This window comes from Periplaneta americana, chromosome 12 (genome assembly GCF_040183065.1).
Source record: "Periplaneta americana isolate PAMFEO1 chromosome 12, P.americana_PAMFEO1_priV1, whole genome shotgun sequence".
NCBI lineage: Eukaryota > Metazoa > Arthropoda > Insecta > Blattodea > Blattidae > Periplaneta > Periplaneta americana.
Window position 1 is genome coordinate 82,725,668 of NC_091128.1, and position 25,601 is coordinate 82,751,268.

Below are 25,601 nucleotides of genomic sequence, written 5' to 3' on the forward strand. Positions count from 1 at the left end.
ACCTTCGTACTATCAATAAAAACTTGTTTTGTAATTATTTTAAGTGGCAGCCTTTGTATGTAAGTGGCCTACTTACGTCGTATTCTGAAGTATAGCTAACTGACTGCAGTAAAACACTATTTTCGAACCCGTAATAATTTACATCACTACTCTGAATCTTGATCTTACCTTTGTGCATGAAGTAATATTGAAAAAATACGCGTTACGTATAACGAAAGCAATGAGCAAACACAATATCACTCTAAAATCTCCCGCCTCCACTCTGCGTTGCCAAACCTACCCATGCCCCGGCTTGTAACTAAAGAAGACTCTGACATGTACCATAAACAAATAAATACTAAGCTAACTCAACAGAAACATGTAAAAATTTAACCTCATATACCAAGAGGTTATATCGTAGTTGATTTTAGATATGGAATCAGTTGATAATTTTTAATGTAGTTCGGTATGGAGAAATTGAGGTTATGTGATTATCCTAATCGTTTTAAAAATTGATCCTTTCTATTGTTTATAATATAATGGATAAATAATTATTTTAAGTCGTGCATCAACATTATAATATTGAGTCAGAATAAAAATTAACGAAACATCAGTATTCGGAAAATCAATGGAAAATAATTACAAAACAAAACAGTTGTTCAGACAGGATTTTACACAAGATAAAGTATTGGTAACCAATGATATTATTATTTAAATCGTGTAATCATTATATAATTTATAATAAGATGGTGAAACTAGCGCTGAAGTAGTTTCGGCGAATTCGGATGTGAAAATTGTTGCATAGGCTATATAAGGATTTTTTTTTTTTTGTGGAGAGAGTTTCTCGGGTTAAACTAGCGCTGAGGTAGTTTAGGTGATTTCGGAAGTGAAAATCGTTGAATTTGATTTTTTTGTGGAAATGCAGTTGATCGTATATCCAAGGCATAACAAAGCCTAAACTAACCAAACCTAACCTGTCACAGATTCGTATATGCAAGGTGTATATGCGGAGTACGAAGGAAACTACCTCAACGCTAGTTTAGTCGTTGATCGTATATGTCTAGGCATAATAAAAGCTTAAACCAACCAAACCTGACCTGTCACAGATTCGTATATGCAAGGTGTATAAGGGGAATACGAAGGAAACTACCTCAAGGTTAGTTTAGCGAAATAAGTTGCCCATCATATTAGCCAGTTTTGTCTCGTTCGGTTTTACTTGAGTGGAAAATACTTACACATTAATATAAATTGACAGTAAGCTTAATATGAAAATGTGAAGCTCTCGGGGGAATAGGCTACATAAAATATTTATAAAACAATATATACACTAAAATATGAAAACAAAATGTCAGATTCATGATTATATTATTATAATGCCGCTAATAACTTTGCAACACATCATCACTTTGAAAAAAATAATATTGAACAAAATATCACGAAAAAATAATCAAATACCATAGACAAATACCACCGCCCGATTGATGTTATTGTATCATGCGCATGCGCAAACCCACGACGTAGAGGAGAAAATATCAGTCACAGACGTTGGAACGGTGACTACTGAATACGGAGCAGATTTCGATAGCGATATTTTGTCACAGATATTTCGCGTCATCAGTCACAGGTTTATCTGTGACAAAATATCGGCCATCTCTACAGACAATGCGAAGTACCACAGTCAATTGTTCCTAGTACCCTCAACAACTCAAGCTTCGTGACTGTATATACAAGACTGTATTATTATAATAAGATATTTGGTAACAATGCTATGATTGTGTAAATGGCAATAATGACACAAGTGTTCGGGAGTTGGCTACGTCCAGTCTTAAGCAGTAAATTGAATTTTTATAGCAGTGTTATTATGAGTCCTTTTAATCATTAATTAACTCGAAACTACACATTTTGAGAAATAACTAAAGGTTCAAGCATTTATTAAGCATGGAGATATTTATGTTGTTTTGCATATTCATAATAACATTTAAATAATGCATTTTATCCAGTGAGAAAACTGTATGATGATTGGCTCGGGTAGATGTGAATTACGCGTAATATCACCATATCACAAAATTATTTTCTGTATAATAATTGAAACTTTCCTTTTATATCATGGAAATGTAATGGTATTATAGGAGAATTCAACTTTCAAGGTACATTTTGTTTCCATGTTGTGTCTGTGGTGTGGTTTCCGTCTAGGAGTCTGTGCATTTTGTAGGTGGAGTTCTCGGAGTATTCTGATTGAGGCAGTAGGACTTGTATATATGTGTCAAAGATGCTGTTCTTATGGCTATTATGTGAAAAGGAAACGATCGATGCAGGTAGGTAATACAATTTCTTCTCGGGTGTCTGTATTATTTCTTCAATTAAAGGAAAAATAACTCCGAGTAGTTAGTATTTTGTTAAATAGAAGTTCGAACGTACCCGAACGTAATATTCTAACGTAATATAATTACCAAATATCACTTCTAAAACCTTTTATTAGTTCATAATTAGTATTAATTCGTGTATTTAATTAGTATCCAGTCATGTATTTTTCTGAATTTCATTTATTCACTTAGTAAAACAATATTCATAAAGTTAATGATGTAATTTATATTATGCAAAATTTGCACAGTAAAGTAGACGCCCATGTCATCAGTATTAACATTTTATGAACACTTAAGCGCACTAAGGAACATATCATAGTCATGTCTACGCCTTCTTTTTGTACATGAACGTAATGGAAAACGAATCCAATATTTTTTTGAATTTTATCTAGTTATTGACCTTGCCAAGTGGCTGTGTCAAGCTTACTCCAAGCTAAGCCCTAATATTTTATTGGGGTATCTTTGAATAATGTTTGTTATTATTGTGTAGGCCTATGTACAAGCTCATTTCCGGTATGAAGTTTTATTAACTCTACAATTTTCTTAAATAGCAACGTATAATAAAATTGTCAGCATGTAACATAGCCTATTTTCTTTATGTAAGTTAGTTAATTGTCTTTATTAAGTATCCATTGACCATATAGCTTACATAAAATAAAGATCTCGTCAGGTATTCCTGGAACTTGTGACGTACTGTAGGCGTAAATATAAAAATTGTTGTTGTTAACTAATGCTGAGTTCATGGCAATAAAGCTATTAACTCTCAGTATTATTGTTGGTTATCGTGATATCCAGACGTAAGAAAATTTATATCAGTAGGCCAAACTTGAATACGGGTAAGCACCACTCTGTAATATGGACATACTGAGGTTTGTGACAAGGTTAGAGAGTGTGTGATGAGTGGTTAACTAAGGGTCAGACCGAGGTGACTTTCTAGGTTTGTGACATAGCCCTGAGGTGTGTAATGAGTAGCCCCGAAATCTGTGACAAATAGTCTCGAGGTTTGTGACACATAGTCCCGAGGTCTGTGACAAGTAATATTGATTTCATGACTTTCCTCGTGTGCTGCGATGGTGCTTACCTCCTATTCAAGCTTCATCCCTTCGTATGGCCAAAGAGTTTGTAATAAATTCTATCGTAGCCTATATTATTTTTTTAGGCTCATATCTTTACTTGGGACTGTGGTGTTTATTTAATTGTGACTACCAGGTAGGCACATAAGCAGAGAGAGAACCGTTTCCTTTGGGAGGGGGGGGCAAAGCAAAACCATAGAATCCCCATATAACGGGGTTATGAGAGACATCATTTACCTCCTTCCCCTGTTATAGCTTGATCGTGGTACTGTAGAGTATATCGAAATATGATCATTTAATAAAGGTATTTTGGGGGGGGGGGGGTTGGCACATTTCTTTCAGTGTTACATCCATATTCGCAATGTCTCGGACCGAATTGTATAGGGCTTGAACTGTAGATCTACTACAAATTATAATAGGGCATAATTTAAAATAATTGCCCTTTTCTCTGTCGTACAGAAACACATGCATGCATCAATAACACGAAGTAACAGTGTTAACAGAAACTTTTTTATATTAAGCTTTCCTGAAGATATCATACGAAATTTAAACTCTAATTATTTTATTTAATCTCGTCTTTAACGTTACACATTATACTGGGATCACTTTTCTATTTTTTTTTGCATTGTTGTGCAGTATGTTATTCAGGCAGGCTTCCGAACAGGGGTATCGGCATTTTCCCTAAGGTTAGAGCCCAGTTTAAGTGTGTGTGTATTAATCGGAAAAAATGTCATATAAACATGCGTCCTATTCTCAATATTTTCTAGCCCCTAATTTTCGATTAATATACACACACCTGAACTGGGCTCTAACCTTAGAGGAAATGCCGCTGCCCCTGTTCGGAAGCACGCCCGAAACATTACAGTGCTTCCATTTCTCAAATAAGGTATAGAAATTGAAGACATTATTACAAAAACAGCCCTAGTCATTTTAATGAAATTGAGTTACGGACACATTTGCTACTATTTCAAATGTTTATAGACTCCAAAAACGATCCATGTCAGGTGCAATAGCCACAAGAATAAACATCAGTTGTACAGAAACAGCTGGTGTGTGTTCTATTTATTTTTATTGTTCTCCAGAAAAAAAGCAATTTTGACAAGGGTTGTTTTTGTAATGTCTTCAATTCTTATACTGTACATTCAAAAATTTAAAATAAATATATTCCAGACACATGATCTGAAGACATTAATTCGTCAATTTAAGCACAGAAACTTAATCATAAAAAAACAAAAAAGATCTTTTGAATTCAATATTTTCTAATGTTAATAAAAAAAAAGTTCAGACAAGTTTGGGGGGGGGCAGTGCCCCCACATAACTCCGCCTATGAGTAGGCAATTGATCTAAAAAAAGAAAGCGTATGAATGATAACAGAACTGTGCCTTATTTATACCTTTGTAAATAGTTTATTGTAAGCTTTCCCGTCAACATTTGCATAGCTAAAATCTGGAAAAGAAATTAGTCATAATTCGTAGAAGTGAGAGATTGCCGAGAAATCTTCATGTGGAGATGTTATTAAAAGTTAAGAAAGAATTACAACATAAAAGTTTCATTTTACATCTGTAGTTATCGCAGCGAAATATCATTTCTGAAATTACGGAATCTTAAAAATGGTTTTATCGAAACTTCGATTTTCTCCCATACCACATAAGTACTGGACTGACATCTGATTTGCGTTTCGTTATTTCATGATCAAATGAAAGTGAGAGATGGAATAACTTTACAAATATAAATGTGGCTCTTTTTAAGGGTGTGGATGTGGCCTCGTGGGCATGGGTGTGTGTGTGTGTGTGTGTGTGTGTGTGTGTGTGTGTGTGTGCGCGCGCGCGAAAGAGGGAGGAGGTGTGACCTTGATGCAGTTTTTGGTGTGTTTACATTATTTCGTAGTTTGTGATATACCGGTACTCATAGCATTATTAGTTGTAGGAAATTTGTTAAATTACGACTCCTTTTCAGGTCTTACTTATATATAAACTCCCAGCACTGGTAGTATTGGCTGTACTGCTTATTTAGGCTACTTTAAGAAACATTTTATCCGACATTGGAATTTTCATTTTGGAAACACGGGAAATTGCCTCACAACGTGAAAATTTTGCCATTCATAAGTTACCTAATATGGCAGTAAAACAGATGAATTAAGTACTGCAAATGATACATGAGGAACTTGGAGCGAAATTTGATAAAGAAGCAAAGTCCATCCATACAAGAAAGTGGTAATCATAGTTAAAGCAGTAGCTACCCTTTACAGATAGCTAAAAATTAAATTTTGGGATGTGCGCATAATGGAAATTATAAAATGTTTTTGAAAATTATTTCAGAATTCTTAGTTTAGCACCGTTTCCTAGAAAGGAAGTTGCGCAAAAGGACCAACCATGTACAGTACATTTTTTCTTTCTTTTAATAATTGGTTATTTTACGATATTTTATCAACTGGTATGGTATCTAAGATGACATTAGGATATATGGATCATATGTGGAGACTAAGAGGAAGGCAGAAAATAGGAAAGCCTGGAGAATGCTGGGTTTGCAGTGAAAGACCTGTCTTGGTCAGAACAGTATGAATGAATGAATGAATGGTTATCTTGCATCTGAGTGAGATGAAGGTGATAGGCCTAATGCCAGCGAAATGAGTCCAGGGTCCAGCGCCAAAAGTTACGCACCATTTGCTCTTATTGGGTTGAGGGAGAACCCTGAGAAAAACCTCAACCGGTGACTTGTTTCAACCAGGATTTGAATCCAGGCCTGTTAATTTCATGGTCAGGTAGGCTAACAATTACTCCACAGCGGTGGACTACAGTACATGTGCAATGCCACTTGTAAAGAAATCAACTAAATTAATATTTGGCAGTGTTTTTAAAACCATAATTAAAAAAGCAATATAAGGATGGCGCTAGTGGGGGATGGAGCCAGTGTGCCTTATGTTGCCTTGTTGCCTAGTACCCACCTTTCTGCCTCCCTCTCTTTTCACATAAATATTGCAAAGAGTTAAAACTATTTTTAGAGAACTTACAACTTAGTTTACTAAACCATTTTTGTCATATTTAGCTTAACTTTTCTTTAACCAATTACTTCACATCTTCTCTATCACTGTACAAACTGACAGTGTTCGTATTTTAATTTATTAAATCTTCATCAAATTACATCATCATGTTTATAATTACCTACTACTTACTTGTTAGTCGTTACATTATAAGTAGACCAAGGAGTTGCATGAAAATACATGTTTTCATTGATATGTCATATTGAACTACTCACAGGCCTGTATCTTTGCATTTTGAACAAATAATAAGCAAATAAGACCATTTTTTTTGCATATTGTGTATATTTCAATAGTTTTCATGAAAATGCATATTTTAATTTAATATTGCTTATATAAATTGGCTATTTTGTCATTTTTTCTTGGTTTCCACATATTTTTAAGATGAAAAAATTTTCTTGAAATAAGTGTGGTAATTGTCATAACCATATTAAAGAAATTCGTGACTCATGGAGATGGACAAACGTTGCAATGTGTGTTTGTTTATGCACTTGGATTGAGTCAGCCCCCAAGAAAAAGAAAAACAGCTTATTCACAGTTCAGAAACAGACTAATACAAACAACCGGCTCTTAAGTTCCAGCAAATAGCTATAGAGGGCAGGGCGCTGATTTGCCTGGAATTCCTTCTAGCATACTACTCGTTCGTGCATAAGGCCATTAAAAACTGGAGATTAGGGGTCAACCTCTCCTTAAATCCTTGGCGATAGTTGAAGATGCAGAAGAGACCCTGAAAGGGGCAGGGAGAAATTTCCTGAAATATCGATTACATTGTGCCGAAAAAATAGTGGTCTTAAGTCATTTGCAGAAAGTGGCATCTGTGTTGGAGGGGCAGAGTAACTCTAAGCTGAGTACTGAAAATCTTTACAAGAGTCCTTCTTCAAGTTTTCCCCAGTTACAGCCTGTGATGCTGAATGAGCATTTTGAGCACACAGTCTTGTATTAACTGAAAGAAGGTGTTAGTTCAAAAAAGAAAAAAAAATCCCTTAGGGTGGTATTCATAGACATTTCGCTGCACGCTCTACGAGCGTACTAAGCTAGCCCCGGCTATCCACTGGTTACTAGTACAGAATTCAAATCATATCCTAACGCTAACACTGGTTTATGAATATGAAAAATGCTGATAATCCACCAAAAGCCCGCGCTAAAAATGTCAAAACTATGGCAAAAGCAATTGAATTAACTCAGGTGAAATTATTTTATATTTGTTGTCAGAATATTTTGAAAGTAAAACTATAGTTAGCTAGAAGTTATCTGAATGTCTCATTAAAGAAGTATTAAAGCATTCCTTAGTCAGCTCATTTTAAAATATTTAGTGCTTATTTAGAGGAGTATTTCTAAGGTTTTTAATGTATAGTTGCATGTTCATATTTTGACACTTTTTAATGCATATAAATCCACGGTCTATTTATAAGTGAAAGAGGCCTTATTTGTGGTGTGGGTTTAACTTTGTGATTAGAGATAGGTAATAAACGCGAATCACCTTGATACTCTTCTAATACTAATACATACTGATTGAATTCGTTTTAATGGTTATAGTGGCATACAGAAGCATTATATAACAATGCTAATAAAACATGGTATTTGGTGTCATAAAATAAACATCTGAGACTTGAAGTAAAAAGGATATTATTCAATGAAAGAATAAAGTGATGTAAACCATAGAACACCAATAAATCTGTTCACATGGCAACAAACAAAAGAATCATTGCCAATTCAGATAATATATCTCAAGACCACGTGCATGTGTTTACACAAAGCCACCTACAGTTACAACATAGTCTAATATTTACAGTCACGAAGCTCAATACGTAGTAAATATGTATCCATAGATAGATGCTAACTGCTAGGATTGTTACTATCACCTCATTACCGACAATACAAAATAGTACCTGCTCAGTCTATTGTTCCTAGTACCCTCAACAACTCAAGCTTCGTGACAGTATATACTAGACTGTGGTTACAAGCCGGAGAATTTGTACCTTTGTCAATGCTAAGCGGAGGCGAAGACTGAGACAAAATAGAGCATGAGGTTTGAAAGCAGTGTTGGCAATTTGTGTTTTGGGTTTGTTGTCACATGTACATTTTCGATATTAATTTATATAAAAGTAAGTGAATTATAATCAAGATTCAGACAGAGTATTGATGTATGTAATTTATTATAGAATCCGAAATGGTTTTTGAGTTTCAGAGTACCACGTAAGTAGGCCCTACTTTTATATGAAGATTTTGCCACTTAAAATAATTAAAAGCATACATATTTTTTTTTTATTGATGGTACAAGGGTAAATAAATACATAAAAAGATGTTCCTTGTATGAAAAATAAATAATTCAGTAACACAATAAAAATGTACTTTAGAGGTATTCTGATGATGTTCCAATCAATTAACCAATTTCTAGTCAGCAAAATAAGCTAAGTTTTGCCACTTTATGGTGTTTCACCTGTAACGTGAAAGATGTAGGATATGCTACAGGCCTGTATTTTAATATCTTAAGTGATTATCTATCGTGCTTTTCTATAAATATTTCAGATGCCTAGGAAGTCAGTTTTGGTTGAGCACAGGCAATCACCATAACAGTACTGTTCTCCTGAATTATTTGTTGTCAAATTTTTCAAATAAGCTTTTAAATAAATATAAGCACAAAAAACAAGTTAAGAATGTAAACTTTGTAATAAAATATAAACAGAGGAATGTATTGACATATAACAAAGTATGAGAGTGTAAATTTGTAAATAGTTAGGCCAAGTATAAAGGTCTATGAAAAAGTGCAGAAATATACATTTAACAAATATAGGCCTATCTATTAAGTACAGGGTGAACCAGCCAGGGCTAGACTCCTAACCACATTCAAGGCAGTTGATTCATACGTAATGACTACCATATGCGGAGGATTCATTCCACACTTTTGTGGTTAGTATTGTGTAATGATGTAGGCACTTACCGAATTCATGATTCATGTTCGAAATGACGTCTTCTGAAGACGTCCAGCAACTCGCTGAAGTTTGTTCTCCAAAATGGCTCAAATTTATGTCATGTAGCAGTTGTTCATGAAAACTGTGTGGATTTTCACTGTCCCAGTAATGATTATTTTGGGTGTTCACATAACCACTGAGGTGGAACTATGCTTCATCACACAAAAAATTAAAGTTGGGTCAAGTAGTCCATCATACACTGACTGTTGGAACCACATGCAAAATCTAAGTCTGCTCTATAATCGGATTCCGTTAAACTCTGAACTACACGAATTTTGGAAGGTTTTAATTTTAATTGTTTTGTACCTCTTATCACTGAAGACAGTGACACCCCTACCTGCTGAGCTACACGGCGGGATGATATCGTAGGACTTCTCTCTAGTCAGTGGCCAATTTAATCTAACATCTCCTCAGTGAGAATACGCTTCACACATGTTCATTTCTTATCCAGTACTGATCCAGTTGTACGAAATTTCTTCACTAAATTGTAAATCATTGGTTTAGAAGGCTCTGGCGAATCAGGGAATGACTGACGAAGTTTGTTACAACTGTTCTCCAAGATTCGTGTTTCACAAAGTTGTCGTAAATAAACACTCATTGTTCAAGGCTATATTTCATAATGGACACACTGCTGCACTAAATGTACGGTGTATAGCTGTATCCTCACTGTGTGAATGTGTTTACATAACTAAACACGAAACATATGCGAGCAAGAGGTCTGATCACTGTGTTGGCACAGCAGTTACTACACATACAACTTTCCGCTGATGTCAGTCTAACCCTGGCTGACTCACTCTGTGTGTGCCAGTTAGCTAAACTCAGTGAACTTTAAATCCTGTACATGGGGAGTGGACAGAAACATTTTTATAACTAATTATAAAAAAAAAAAAAATTGAACAAACCTTGAAAATCAACATCTACAAAGTGCAGAATATGGTCCTGACATAATAAAACATTTCAGTCTTCAACAGAACTGCAATACTTTTGGTGGAATGACAAAATAGGTGTTTATAAAGAACCATCACCTTGAAAATCAGCTGAGTAACTTTATTGATATATATATATATCTCTGTGTTTGTGTGTAACAGGCTAGATCCTACAACTTGGCTAGAATATCATTTCTCCTAGACCACAAACCACAAGTAAGACTATAAAAATGTAGTTTATAAAATATTTAATAGTGTCTAGAAGAATTGTCAATCACTTTGTCATCATTAACCTTAAGAAATTTCTAAAGACCACAGTAATTTTATTTCCACTTATTGTCTTGTTTTTATCTCCATTACGCACATAGTTTACACTTAATAAACAATGAAGGTTTGCTAAGACCATGAACATAATTTTGTCGACACACGCTTGTGTTATAAAATTCGTTTACATTGAAAATCGGCATTAACATAAACACATGCTTTAGTATAATCACTTTGACAGGTCTTTACAGTGTTGTCGATTCAAGACTCCAGCTTTGTATGTAGGTGGCTCCGGTTTACATCATTTATTCTTTCTTTCGACAGACTTTATACATAGGTATATATTAATTTTGAGAAAAATTCGTACCAGCACCGGGAATCGAACCTGGGACCTCTCAGTCTGCGCGCTGAGCGCTCTTTCCAACTGAGCTATGCTGGGACATGATCCACAGTGCTGGCCAAACTCTCCTCATTGTTTCGTCAATGGCCCACTACCTGCATTGTAGACATATAAGTCATATATGAGGAGCGCATATTTAAATGACTTTATGGCCATATTTAACAGTTCAGTTTTATTGAATACTGTTAACATTGATAAATACATATATTCATATTTGAGGTCTCGCCATCCTCATTGAATAATCACGACTACTATTTTGTGTTGGTAGTCAACATGTAGATACCTATTAATTTTGAGGAAAAAATCGCATTGGCACCGGGAATCGAACCCGGGACCTATCAGCTCTGCGCACTGAGCACTCTTTCCAACTGAGCTATGCCGGGACATGATCCACAGTGCCGGTCAAACTCTCCTCATTGTATCGTCAGTGGCCCACTACCTACATTTTAGACATATAAGTAATATATGTAGGAGCGCATATTTAAATTACTTTATGGCCACATCTGTGGAGTAACGGTTAGCGCGTCTGGCCGCGAAACCAGATGGCCCGGGTTCGATTCCCGGTCGGGGAAAATTACCTGGTTGAGGTTATTTTCCGGGGGTTTTCCTCAACCCAATATGAACAAATGCTGGGTACCTTTCTGTGTTAGACCCTGGACTCATTTCACCGGCATTATCACCTTCATCTCATTCAGATGCTAAATAACCTAAGATGTTGATAAAGCATTGTAAAATAACCTACTAAAATAAAATAAAAAAAAAAGAAAAAAGCCAAAATCAAAATCAGAAAAGTCTTCAGAAAGAGAAGCTACTAGGAAATGAGTACAAGAATATTGTAGAAGACAAAAAGCAAGATGTATTTCGAAAGACAGTTCTTCCAGAAGTCCTCCTTATAAGAGTGCAAATTCTTTTGGAAAGGCTATAAAAGGAACACAGAGAAACCTTCCAAGGTGCCCTCAAAAACAAACAGCCGTACTAAGAAAGCTTGCTGAATCATTTAATCTATTAGTACAGCCAGCAAAACATTCCACATCTTCTACATTGTCGTTACTGCAGATACTATGCAAATGGTGAAGGATTTTTATGAATGTGACGATGTTTCCTGCCAACTTCCTAGAAAAAAAGAAATGTATGATAGTATGTGAGGATGGAAAGAAAGAATATATGCAAAAAAGGCTCCTTATGTATCATTTGCATGAAGTGTACGCACTTTTTCAAGAGCAGAATCCAAATGTAAACATTGGTCTATAAAAATTTTGTGAAATGCGACCGAAACATGTCGGATTGGCCTCTGATAAGGATCAGATAGTATGCTGCTGTCCTTACTGTGAAAATATGCAGTTAATGATTTAAGAAGCGCCCTGGAAAACAATTGAAAAACCAAAAACCATCCACAAGCTTCTAAAAGAAACAGTTTGTCAAACTGAAAATAAGAACTGTGTGAAAAGAAGTTGCCAAGAATGTGGAGATATTGAATTCACACTGATTACAAAAATTGATGATGACTGTGATGAAGTTTACACCAAGCAATGGGAAGGTGAACATCTGATTCAAAAAGATATGTCTATAAATGAATTCTCCACTTCTTTCAAGAATCAGCTAACTCATCTATCTAATCACATATACAATAAAAGAAGACAATGGAAGGAAGAGCAGAATAAAAAATCATCACTACAACCAGGACAGCTGATTCTTCTAACAGATTTTACTGAGAACTATGTAGAAAAATTTCAGAATGAAGTTATGGCAGCACACTGGACATACAAATCAGCTGAAACATCAACTACAATCTATACTGCAGTTTGCTATTTCCGAAAATCTTCTACTGGTGATGTTACAACAATATGTTTAGCAGTCATTAGTGATACACAGAGCCATGGCACTGCTGAAGTTGCTGCTCCCAATGAAATCCTAGTAAACTACTTGTCTACATTAAAGCAGTCTCCTGTAACTTCAGTTTATCTGTGGACTGATGGTGCTGCACAATATTTTAAAACCCGAAAGGCGATATCATACTTGTGCACATTTTCCAAAATTCTAGGATGTAATGTTGAATGGAACTACAATGAGTCTTACTGTGGTAAGGGCCCACACGATGGTGTTGGAGCTACCCTTAAGTGCAGTGTATGAAGCAAGTTCTACAAGAAAATGCTACCGTGCAAATGCTGAGTAATTTTATGACATCACAAAATCTAACATTTACAATATACATTATTTTTATGTCCCTGCTGATAAAAGTGGCTCAATTGCTGCAAAATAAAATGGAAGAAATGCAGAAAGAAACAAGCAGTCCTACAAAATCTACTCATTCGTTGATCATGCCACAAATTCAAAATTTTCAGAACTATCAGTTGGTGACTACGTATTGGTTCATTACCTACAAACTGGCCAATATTATGTTGAACATATAATCCTCCTCAATTGTGTGAGTAATATGTGTAATGTACAGTTCGTGAGAAGAAAAGGAAAGAACACTTACTTTGTGTACCCAACAAATGACAATATAGATGAAATATCCCCAGTCTTGGTTTTAAGCACATTGCCTAAATGTAAGGAAGTTAGGGGAAAATTTATTTACAACACATATTTTACTGTGCAAGTTGAGTAAGAAAGCTATTGCACTTTCAAAAATGATCTTTTTTTTTTACAAATTATCACTAAGATGTTCTTTACAAAGTGTTCAATTCTGACTCTGTAATGTTTGTTATTCTAAGTTTTCTGTAATTCTCCTAGGTTGAAGCTTTTTTTTTTTTATCTGACATAAAATGTTGTAAGAACAGAGAATCACAACAGTCTTTCACAACTTTAGAATCCATGTCCTTTGATGTAATGTTTGTTATATTTTTTCAAATTATAAATCCACGCACATGCACCATCACAATATTATAGCTATTTTTAGTACTATATAATCTTCACACTATCCTCTATTACCAGATATGTTCCAAAGCGTTGCTCTTGTCTATAGCTGACTGCAGAAAAATTTCAAGTGTTCAAATACATGTAAGAATGTAAAGTTTGTTGCAGTGGAATGACCATCCTGGAAGTAAAACTTTTCTTGATGGTAGGCTACTTCCATGTGATGGAGGCATTACTGTATATTTGTAAAACTGTAGGAGAATACATCCCATTGTGGAAACGAAGTACATCATGCGAATTAAAGCTTTTCTGTTGAAGTCCTATAATAATTGTAATGGGTTTACTAAATTTTTATTAAATTAATGCACTGTTACAATAAAGGGATAATATTTCTTGCATTACATTCCCCCCCCCCCCCCAACAATTATAAATTGTAACCTACAAGTAAGATATATGTATGTCATTATGTTTTGTTTTCAGAACAAACTGTCGCTATTAATTAATAGTTTATCATCGTAGTTTTGTGGAATGAATTAATGTTGATAATGAAAGCTCTACTGTACTATAGTTGTGTTAATGATCTTTATTGTGATGTTTGACAGATTGTGGTTAGTAAAAGACTGAAAGAGAGAAGGGTAGGGGAATGAAAAAATGATTGTTTGCATACAGAGCCATCTGTTAAAAATATTTTAAACTTCCTCGTCACCCATAACCACTGCAGTAGGATGTTTTCTTGCAGAAACTACTGCTCAAGTCATCCTAATAATAGATTTTTACCTAATAATTTAATCCATTACAAGAAATTACCATATTTAGTTTATATTCTGTTTAACGTAACTGATAGTATATTTTATTTTATAGTATCCTCAAATGGTCGATAATCACTCAGTTACTACAAAAGATTGAAGGAAATGCCTGAGCACAGCTAGGTAAATATATTATAATTATGAAGAATTGTGTTAAATACAAATATTTTACACTCTCATTTCTATTTTCTTCTTGTCATATATTTCTAGAAAGATGCATCAGAATGACTGTCCAAGTTCCAAGCCTCGAGAGTCCTCGCAAAATTTTAAGATCAAAGATTATTTTTCATTAAACAGAAAATGAGATTAAAGTACATCCACAGTAGCATCACGGTAAGTGGTAATGTAAGCAATGTGCTCAAATATTGAGTATCAAACATCGCATAACAGCTGTAAATACATTGATTTACTATAGCTGGAGAGAAATTTCTGAGTAAGTAGTAGCATATTCTTTCAGTCAAGTCACTTGTACCTTTGTACTGATCTTTAGCAGGATTAGTTGAGGATTAACATGTGATATCTTTACCACTGGCGATTCGTGCAAGAAATCAGATTGAGCTGCACTATTTCTTAAATAACCAACAAAAGCAGTAAAAAGCAAGCAAACAGATATGCAGAAGGCATTGTAAATATAGTAATACTCGCTTAATGTCGAAAAATGAAATCCATAGCCTATGTCATTGCTTTCTGCTGCAAAATTAACAATCACTCTCGAGTTGAATCTCTCAAAGTTGGCAACCATACTCTCCTCAGTTGACAGAATTGCAAGTGCACTAAGTCATTGCTCTGACATTGTATTACGAAGAAAAGCCTTTATTCTTCTAAGTGATAAAAAATGTATTTCAGGCAAATTTCTCACATAATTCTGTCACATACTTTTTTTTGCAGTGGCACATTGGCATTCAACTTTTCAGTGCCTTTTTTCTGCTGTTGTTACTGATGACACTTCTGAGTCAATATTTTCTACTTAACCTCTTATTTTTTTACTAACTTGAATGAAACGTGTATCTAGAGGAATCCTATCCAACTGTTTTATTTTCATTTTTTACTCCAGAGTTTTGACAGACTTTTTGCTGCTTTCGCCATGTTGTAACAAGCACAATGTGAGAAAGGTTAAAACACCCACATGATATGATGATATATATTTGCTATCGACATTTACATCCATGTAATGTGGACCTCACAATTTTGTATCCGGTGTCACAATTACATTCATTACAGATATACCTTTTGTTGAGACTCTTCTAATTTAAATAGCTCTTACTTACAATCCCTCATTATTGTATCCTCCTCTTTCCCTTACACTCATTCACTATTCACTTTAATCTCTTACTTTTGTTCCCATCTACAGAGATCAGTATTCCCACCTTTAAAACCTAATGACTTAATTTAGATAATTCAAAATTGACACTTTTACAACTTCTTTCTTGATTTCCAGTTCACTTATATCGAACACACTCTGTTTCTAATAATACTTGTTGCTAATCCTTACTATGTCACTATCCAGTCGGATCATTATGTCTATTTCATAAGTGTATTACATTTTCTACATGCTGTGCTTCACTATCCTGGCTAGCCTCTGCCACCATCCTCCTCGCCTATTTACATTTCCTACTTATCTTCCTACTTAACTTCTCAAATGTATTATCTAATCTACTTACTATATCCTCAATCATCACTGAACCAGACACTTTCACTTCACCCACTTCTGTCATCTTCTCTTCACTTCTCCCCATTTCAGCCCTTGTGTCGACCTGGTTGGCGAGTTGGTATAGCGCTGGCCTTCTATGCCCAAGGTTGCAGGTTCGATCCTGGGTGGTCCACATCTGTGGAGTAACGGTCAGCGTGTCTGGCTGCGAAACCAGGTGGCCCAGGTTCGATTCCCGGTCAGGGCAAGTTACCTGGTTGAGGTTTTTTCCGGGGTTTTCCCTCAACCCAATATGAGCAAATGCTGGGTAACTTTCGGTGTTGGACCCCGGACTCATTTCACCGGCATTATCACCTTAATCTCATTCAGACGCTAAATAACCTTAGATGTTGATAAAGCGTCGTAAAATAACCTACTAAAATAAAAAAATCGATCCTGGGCCAGGTCGATGGCATTTAAGTGTGCTTAAATGCGACAGGCTCATGTCAGTAGATTTACTGGCATGTAAAAGAACTCCTGCGGGACAAAATTCTGGCACATCCGGTGATGCTGATATAACCTCTGCAGTTGCAAGCGTCGTTAAATAAAACATAATTTTAGTTCAGCCCTTGCATTCACAGAAACACTTTCACTTCTCCTCTCGGCACTGACCTTCCTTCCCACTAAGCTAATTAAATCACTTCCCGAATCACTTGAATTTTTACTCATGTCACTAAACTTCATTGCACTTGCGGTGCTTAAGCCGCGCTTATCTGATTTCTTCACATATGTTGTCTTCTTATGTATTCTCGATCTGAGCATATCCTGGTTCTGTCTCGCTTCCTCCAGCATGAAATGCTTATTTTGAAATTCAGCAAATTCTCTGTTGTCTATACATATCTGATCATTGATCTTGTTATGATCCATGACTGCTGATTGAACAGACTGTCCATCACCTGTCACGTATATTTTGTCCCAGTTAGAATTTCGATCTTCTCTTATCCTCCTAAAATACGCACATAAACTTCACAGCTCAGTCTCCTACTGAAGAACAATGAACTTCTTAGCTCTTAGTGGCAAGTTGCAGCCATGATGACATAGTTTTCTCGCTCATGCTTACTATTTTCAAGCTGTGTCTTCACCCAGCTTCCACCAGCCTCCATCTTTTCAGGTAATATACAAAAATACGTTGGCTTGGTAAACGTAGGCATACTCAACATAACTATGATGAAAGTGAAGGATGGGTGGAGTGGAGAAAAATTCTCTCCGGCACCGGAACTCGAATCTGGGTTTTCAGCTCTATGTGCTGATGCTTATCCACTAAGCCACACGGATTCCAGTTCCAATGTCCGATTGAATCCTCTCAGTTTGTTTCACCTCTTAGTTTCCCTTTAGTGGCCAACCCTCATGCACTGTGTCACAGATGTGTGACAGTGGCACAATGTCTAACACACTATGTGCAGAGGTGCACTCATTGCGAATGACTAAGTGGTCAGGATGCAATAGAATGAGTGCCGTCTTAAATCACTAAGTGATTATTTATGCATATCATAGAGTCACTGTAATATGGACTACCACACTGTCAGCTAATGGAAGCTTGAAATTGACGTTAGATGGCCGACGTTAAAACATTAATTGACAATCAAAGACGAAACGTATCAATGCTAACATTGTGTGCACAATAAATGTCACCAAGAGAGCTATTAAGCACTCACCACGTGGGAACTGTAAGTTTGGCAACTCAACCATTGTTACCTTTTCAATCGCATTGCTACTATCATGTCCCATCTTTAAAAAAAAAAAACAGGTATAATTTCATAGGAGTGGTATGGTAAATTTTCTATCTACAATTAAGGTAGGTGGATGTGCTAAATTAAAATCACAATATAAATTCTACTTTATTAAACCTCAAAATAGCTTCCATACAAAACTTAAAATGTTGATGCGAATAGGTTATGTTAACATGTAAAACTCTCTTCACATTAAAATAACACAGTTTTGTAATTATTTCTGCAACATATTATGCAGCAAGAAATAAATGGAACTTATGGACACATTATACTAAATAAAACTTAGCAGTGATACGCAATAAAGTTATAATATTTCACTGAGCTCCATATACTGAAATAGAAAAGCCATACATTATAGCCTGGTCGAGATTGAGAAGGCATTTTGCCTGCGCCATACTTTGCATTGCTGTGAAGAAAAGGAAAATTTGTGTAAACTGTGAAATGTTCGTTATCGGTTGTAATAAATGTTAATGGCTAAAATACAATAACTGGAGGACAAGGAGGAGACGTTTATAGTGCTATAAATTGTAAGAAAAGAGGCCATAGTTATCCTTCCGAAAGATCCAGCAAGGTGAGTTTATAAAACATACTATGTACTTCATGAAAATAATAAATAAACCTTACGTATTTAATATTTAAATAATGGAAGGAAGGTGTTAATTTTTCCAAAAGAACACGACAACGAAAGTACAATACATTTTGTCGTCTGCTAGGGAAGGGGTCTGTGATGAGATGATAGTAGCAATCCTAGTGGTTAGCAACTTCCTATGGATGCATATTCCCAATGTATTGAGCTTCGTGACTATATATACTGATTGATTGTGGTATAGTTATGTTAATGTCCTTCTCCACACTTTATTCCTATTTATTTTCAGTTTTGCTAACTTGTCTTATTTAATGTGCCTTTTATGTAGGTGTTCATAACAATACAAATATTTGGGGCTAAGAGGGATGAAGTTACAGGAGAATGGAGAAAGTTGTACAATGCAGAACTGCACGCATTGTTTTCTTCACTTGACATCATTAGGAACATTGAATCCAGATGTTTGAGATGGGCAGGACATGTAGCACTTATGGGCAAACCCAGAAATGCATATAGAGTGTTAGTTGGAAGGCCGGAGGGAAAGAGACCTTTGGGGAGGCCAAGACGTAGATGGGAGGATAATATTAAAATGGATTTGAGGAAGGTGGGATATGATGATAGAGACTGGATTAATCTTGCACAGGACAGGGACCGATGGCGGGCTTATGTGAGGGCAACAATGAACCTGCATGTTCCTTAAAATTCATTTGTAAGTTCAGAACTATACATAAAAAGTACATACCAACAATAAAATTGTTTACTTGTGTATATATGATAAGCCAAATTTAATCTTAGACAAAAAGTTATCTTTCAGAAGAACATATACTCTCTTATGTAATAATTAGACCAATTATGTTAAGATCTTTTACAGATTATCGAACAATCGTGATTATTACACTTTGTAGTAATAAAGTAATTTTCTTACACAAAAGGATAATTTGTTTATGCATCTGGCGTGTTTGTGTATATTCACACACTTGAATTCATTTCCTTTTTCTGCTATTTCTTTGCTTTTTTCCATTCCCTCCTCTTCCCTTCTTTTCTTATTAATTTTTCCTTCTAATAGACTACATATCTGTGTGCTGCTGGCACTGTGTAAGTTCACACACTTTAATTCATCTTCTTTTTCTGCTATTTCTTTGCTTTCCTCCATTCCCTCCTCTTCCCTTCTTTTCTTATTAATTTTTCCTTCTAATAGACTACATATCTGTGTGCTGCTGGCACTGTGTAAGTTCACACACTTTAATTCATCTTCTTTTTCTGCTATTTCTTTGCTTTCCTCCATTCCCTCCTCTTCCCTTCTTTTCTTATTAATTTTTCCTTCTAATAGACTACATATCTGTGTGCTGCTGGCACTGTGTAAGTTCACACACTTTAATTCATCTTCTTTTTCTGCTATTTCTTTGCTTTTCTCCATTCCCTCCTCTTTCTTTTCTTATTAATTTTTCCTTCTAATAGACTACATATCTGTGTACTACTGGCATTGTGCCAGCAGCATAACTTGTATCTTTTGAAGAGTCAGATATTTTGTGGATATCTTACGTAAACTGTAGAAAATTATAAGTACTTTTTATGTATTTATTTCAGACACACAAGCTGTAAGTTCATGATGGGCAGGACGAGTGATGAAGAAGGTGAAACATCAGCAAAAACTTGTAGATCAGATGATTCTAGTGATAGACCACTGAAGAAAGCTCGATATCTGTGGCAAATTAAAGGAAAGTACCATCTGAAGAAGCCAGAGCATGAAGATGGAGCAAAACTCTATCTAGCAGATGAAACCAAAGATGGATACACACTTCATCCAATAGAAATGTCACATTGCGAGTCTGGAAAACCTGGCAGTGATGGAGGAAGTGCAGATTCTACAAATAATGATGTTCAGAAACCGGAAATAGCATGTTTGCCTTCTCCAATGGTTTCAGCAGTTGTTTCACCAGTGGAATCTGAAGATCTCAATCCATTGCAGCTACAGAAATGGCAAGCTAGGCAAGTGGCAAGATGTTTTGTTGATAACACTATTAACAGAGTTCTTGAAGATATGGGCTTTATTCCCTTGGCTGTAGATGCAGATGATTTGATGGAAAACTTCGATATGTCAGAAATTCGGAGAAATGATGAACATCTAGAAGATGCAGCTGTTATGATGGCAATTCATAGTCATGGATTGCAGAGAGCAGTGGCTGACATGAGGGGTGGGAATCAAAATCTTAATTCTGTAGCAGTTACAGACTCTTGTGTATGTAATTTCTCTTTGGATTCTGTAGGTTTACAGAATGGCTTAAGTGATGATCACATGAGACGTTGGTATGAGCAGTCACCACGAGATGTTCTTAATAACACAGTTACTCATGAAGTATGTCCTATGAGAGCAAATAGGAGTCAGTTCAATCCAAAATGGGCTAACACTGAAGACCTATGTGACAATCAACATGAAAAAGATATGGAAGCAAATGCTACTTTCACTTCAAGGAACAGTTTGGGAGAAGAATTGGATTCAAAGTCAGTCGATGTAGGAATTGTCGGAAATGATGACAACTCAATGTTTAACAGTGACATGAATTTTGGGGATGAATTGGAAGAGAGAAGCAATGCATCTTTCGAGCATACAGACTTTCTTGATAAGGCTGTGGCAGTGGCTATTCAAAAGAAAGGATTGAGTACTCTTAGTGGTATAGAGTATGGCTGAACTATGATGCCATATAAAACAGAGCATTTAATTAACTGTAGTACCATATATATTATGACCAAATGGAGTCAGCAGTTAAAATGTATTACAAATCACTATCAGTGATGAATGTTGAATTGAATGGAATAGACCAGAGAGTAGTTTGTGATTGCCTAATTGATGTTAACTGTTCCATTTGTCTGCATTGGCCTGAATTCAAATATATTGTATCTGATGGGTTTGTGTTCTACATTCCTATCTTGTACTGTATATATATATATATATATATATACACACACACACTCTTAAAGAAAAAAAAATACTGATTATGTGTACTCCATCTAATATATTTTAATAACTTTGTCTTTGACAAGGCGGACTTGCAAAATGTGTGTATGTGTGCGTGCATGTGTGTATACACAAAAATTTTAGAAATGTGTGTGTGGATGTCTGTAATCTAAATGCAGTCAATTTCCAATTATTAAGGCCAAAAGAAACTAGATAACATTAATAACAGAAACTCCGAAGTATCTTCGCAGCCTAGTCACCCAAACAAGTAATATATAAAGGATACAGAGGTTGGCTTTTTATTTAATTTTTGTTAGATATTCATAGTAGTAGTAAACAATACAGGCGTTAATTTTTGTATCACTAATTGGTCATAAACTTTTGTAATCTTACATCACTGGAATAATGGAAATTAGTGAGACAGTACTGGAAATTAATTTCTGAATTCCATAAATTACAGTTTGTTACCAACTTACCTTTCTGTAAAAATTGAAAGTTGACTGAATTGTGAAGTGCTTTGTCATTGTTTCATGTGCCCTGAAATTTTAGTTCCTGAAGTCATGGTTTAAATGTATATTTAATTAGATGATGAACCATGTACTAACCATTGAAATAAGAAATGTAGATATATAAATTTGAACAATTCATATTTAATAAATATACATTTTTCTTTATTTGTTTATAAATTTACTTGTGTTGTGAAATAATTAGCATAAAACATGAATTGGGTCTAATTAAGCTAATACATGTTGTAAATATTTCTAAACAAAAAGTAGAATATTATATCAATACAAGTTGAAGCATCTTTGATAGTAACAGTCACATGTAGAATTACAGAATCTACTAAAATTAAATCTAGTAGGCCTACTTATTAACACAAAAATATATTTATTTTTTTCATGGCCTTGTATGTTTAAAAACAATTTTGTAGTGATAGATATTTCAGGAACAGATTTTCAATATAAAAAAAAACATATTCCTTTAAATGATAATAAGTATACCTACTCAAATTCAACTTCGTTATTGTTTCAGTACTACAACTGGTTTTGTTTTGTTAGGAATGCTTTATCGATCATAAATGTTACATGGTATTGTCAGTTTTGCTTAATTTGATGAAGAAGCTGTTTTTCAGTATCCATCATCATCTGCTCGGTTCACAGCTGAACTCCAAGAGGAAACATAATCACTATTCAATTCAATATTATTTAAATAACGTTAAAAGAGTTGTTAGATTGTTAATTAGGCCATTAACGAGGTGTAGGAGTACCAAGTGGATCTCATACTGCGAAGCTATGCTAGGACATTGTTCAAATCCCTTTTGGGTTTATTACTTGGTTGTGATTTTCCTCAAATGTCAGGTAATCCTATGAAAAATCTTCTGACTCATCTCACCTATCAATCATTTTTGCTATTTTGGGAGAGAGAGAGGGGGGAGGGCATTAAAAACCAGTGTTCTCCATAGTGATAATATTTATATGCTGGAGCATTTCTTTGTTATATACACGTACACAGTTCTTGAACCTACATTCCGGTTTGAGAGGGATACCCTGCAGTACAACACATTGATGAGGAGAAGAAATCCATTTATGAGTCCTGCATCCCATACCGGTACCTAAGTGAGAAATATAACATTCCCACTAGTCAGTGGAGTGTTTCTGGTTTTTTGTTTGGTGCACATGGCACACTTCCTAAATTCACATGTAATATTTTAAAAGCATTTGGTCTCCGATTTTTTTAAATTAAAAAAATGTTATTGAATATTACATTACCATTTATATTTTGGCCATTGATGATTCTATTGGGTTTGCATTTCTCTGGATTTTTTACTAAACTATTCCTGTATTTAACCTTCTTGTCTTTCTAAATTATTCTGTAGTGCTTTTATTCTGGATCTTTATGGTCACTTCATTGAGGACAGATTATTTTGTTAAAAATTAATATATACATTTGATACTTTTTTTTTTTTTACAAAATAATAGCAGTGGTAAAAAATAATTTTGTATGTTTTGAGACCAAAAGAATCCAAAAATGAAGTAATAAGTATATGGTGTCATTAAAAAAAAACTCTAGCACAATCATACTTTATAAATGAAAAACATGTATAGTTTTTCAATACATGTTCAAATTATTTTTTTCACCCTCTATAATTTTTGTATATAGAGTTTCTTCAGAAAATTAAAAACAGGAAAGCTGGAAGCTGTTTTTCATACTTCTACTGAGTGCTTCAAAGCACCTGTATCATCCCTTTTTTCGAAAACAGCATAATGCTGGGTGTTTGCAAAAAGCATTTCTCAACCAAAACCTATATAGAGAATTGATTTTTGGTACTAACATTTTCAAAATAGAACCTAGGTTGTCTAAGGTAGGCCTATCTTAGGAGGACTTCTGAAAAGACAACTTTTACCAAGACTGTTTTTTTTTTTTTCTTTCTTTGTTCACAGTAAAAAAAAATTGTAAATACAGTATCTCCGTTTTAGTTATAAGATATGCTATGATAAAAATAATAAATTATCGTGATATTGGGAAAACTAATTCTCATACAGCACTCAATTGTCCAAAATATACACTACTCTGTGCAAAACAATGCTGTGATCTTCTTAAACTTGGGTTGCTTGGACGAATTCAACACTGCTGAGAGACCCACAGGCTGCTTTAATTCTTTCTTTACCTTTTTACTGGACGTACCTGGAAGACATTTCAGATAAGTCAGGAGAGCAGGGAGAGCTTTGAAACATCCAGTGTATATTATATTACAGTGAGGAACAGCATTCTACACTGTGTCTGGCTTAAACATATAATACTTCATTATTTTATTACTTGAGATGTATTGTTGATATTTACACTCGATATTCTTCTACAGGTAGGGTACTGTGATTCAAAATGTTTCCTGTGTTTGCATGGTGGAAATGTACATCGCATGCACAAACTATGTCATTCTTGGAAATAGCCAATTAGTGTCAGTAACCATGTGGACTCCACAGCAAAAGGCATTCTGTGTGCTTTCTCTCATGGAGTTGAAATCTGTTACACAGGTACAACATCGATTTCGGCGTGAATATCAACTGTGACCAACTGACGATATTTCAATATACGTAACAATCATGAAATGGGACAAATGCCTTCGTGAAACTGGGAGTTTGGTTTCGAAGTCGGGCCACCACATAAAGCACGCTGTTCCATTGGCTGATGTCGAATGAACAAGAACAGAAAGCCTAAAACAAGTAAAGTTTCTCACTCCCAATATTTTGAATTAACTAGTCTAAAATAATACTCAAATTTATTTTTCTAGTGTCAAAAAGATGCATCATTTGATGATCTACAATGATTTTCCGTATTTTGTGGATGTCCATTGTTGCTGTGGTACTCCAAAATACATTTTCGGCAACTCTCCACCAAAGTCATAGTTATTTCTTGGTCAACAGACTTCTTCCTTGACTCTTTCAATTAGCTGTTCTTTGGTTGTCTAAGGACACTGCCCTGCAGTCTAGCTCACAAATGCTCAGTGGCATTTAAGTCTGGAGAGTTTCCCAGCCAATCAGTCCAGACATCATTGAAGTTCTTTCGAATGACATTCATAGTTTGTTTAGCAGTATATGCTGTTGCATCATCTTGCATCAGAATTCGAAGTGAACAAATTGGAAATTGTCTAGGGTCATCCATGACTTTTTTCTCGGTAGTAGGCTCCATCAACAATTTGTTTTTGGGGGACAACATGCAATTCTGTCTTACCACAACGAAATATAATCCCAGCAACCATAATTTTCAGCGAGAATTTAGGAATAGCAATAGGCAAAATCTGTTAGAAGCTATTAGTCCTGATGTGTCTGTTCTGGCGCTTTGGTTTTGGATTCAGTTCTACTGGACTCTCTTCTATGACTAAGATGTGGAGTGTCTTCTGAAAATCCAGCATCAGTCAATCATTTGCAAAACTTTACCCAGTCTACAATGTTCTTTGCAGTAAGAAGAGGC

General features: G+C 35.1%; 1 protein-coding gene across 6 annotated transcripts; it reads left to right on the top strand.

The window, feature by feature from the left end:
* The first annotated feature begins 1,775 nt into the window (after nt 1–1,775).
* On the top strand, nt 1,776–22,306 carry LOC138710616 (uncharacterized). Of its 6 annotated transcripts, none has more exons than XM_069841623.1 (5): nt 1,782–1,811; nt 2,192–2,294; nt 14,732–14,799; nt 14,887–15,009; nt 20,264–22,306. In XM_069841623.1, exon 5 carries the CDS (start codon nt 20,283–20,285, stop codon nt 21,363–21,365), a length of 1,083 nt encoding a protein of 360 aa, XP_069697724.1. In that variant the 5' UTR covers nt 1,782–1,811; nt 2,192–2,294; nt 14,732–14,799; nt 14,887–15,009; nt 20,264–20,282; the 3' UTR covers nt 21,366–22,306. The 6 variants fall into 6 exon arrangements, with proteins under 6 accessions (XP_069697728.1, XP_069697724.1, XP_069697727.1 ...); XM_069841624.1 differs by having other exon boundaries at nt 1,803–1,898; XM_069841627.1 differs by lacking the exon at nt 14,887–15,009 and having other exon boundaries at nt 1,776–1,811.
* Nucleotides 22,307–25,601: the final 3,295 nt, after the last annotated feature.

Coding starts and splice junctions, on each gene's coding strand:
- LOC138710616 (XM_069841627.1), top strand. CDS start 20,283: ATGATGGGCAGGACGAGTGATGAAGAAGGTGAAACATCAGCAAAAACT.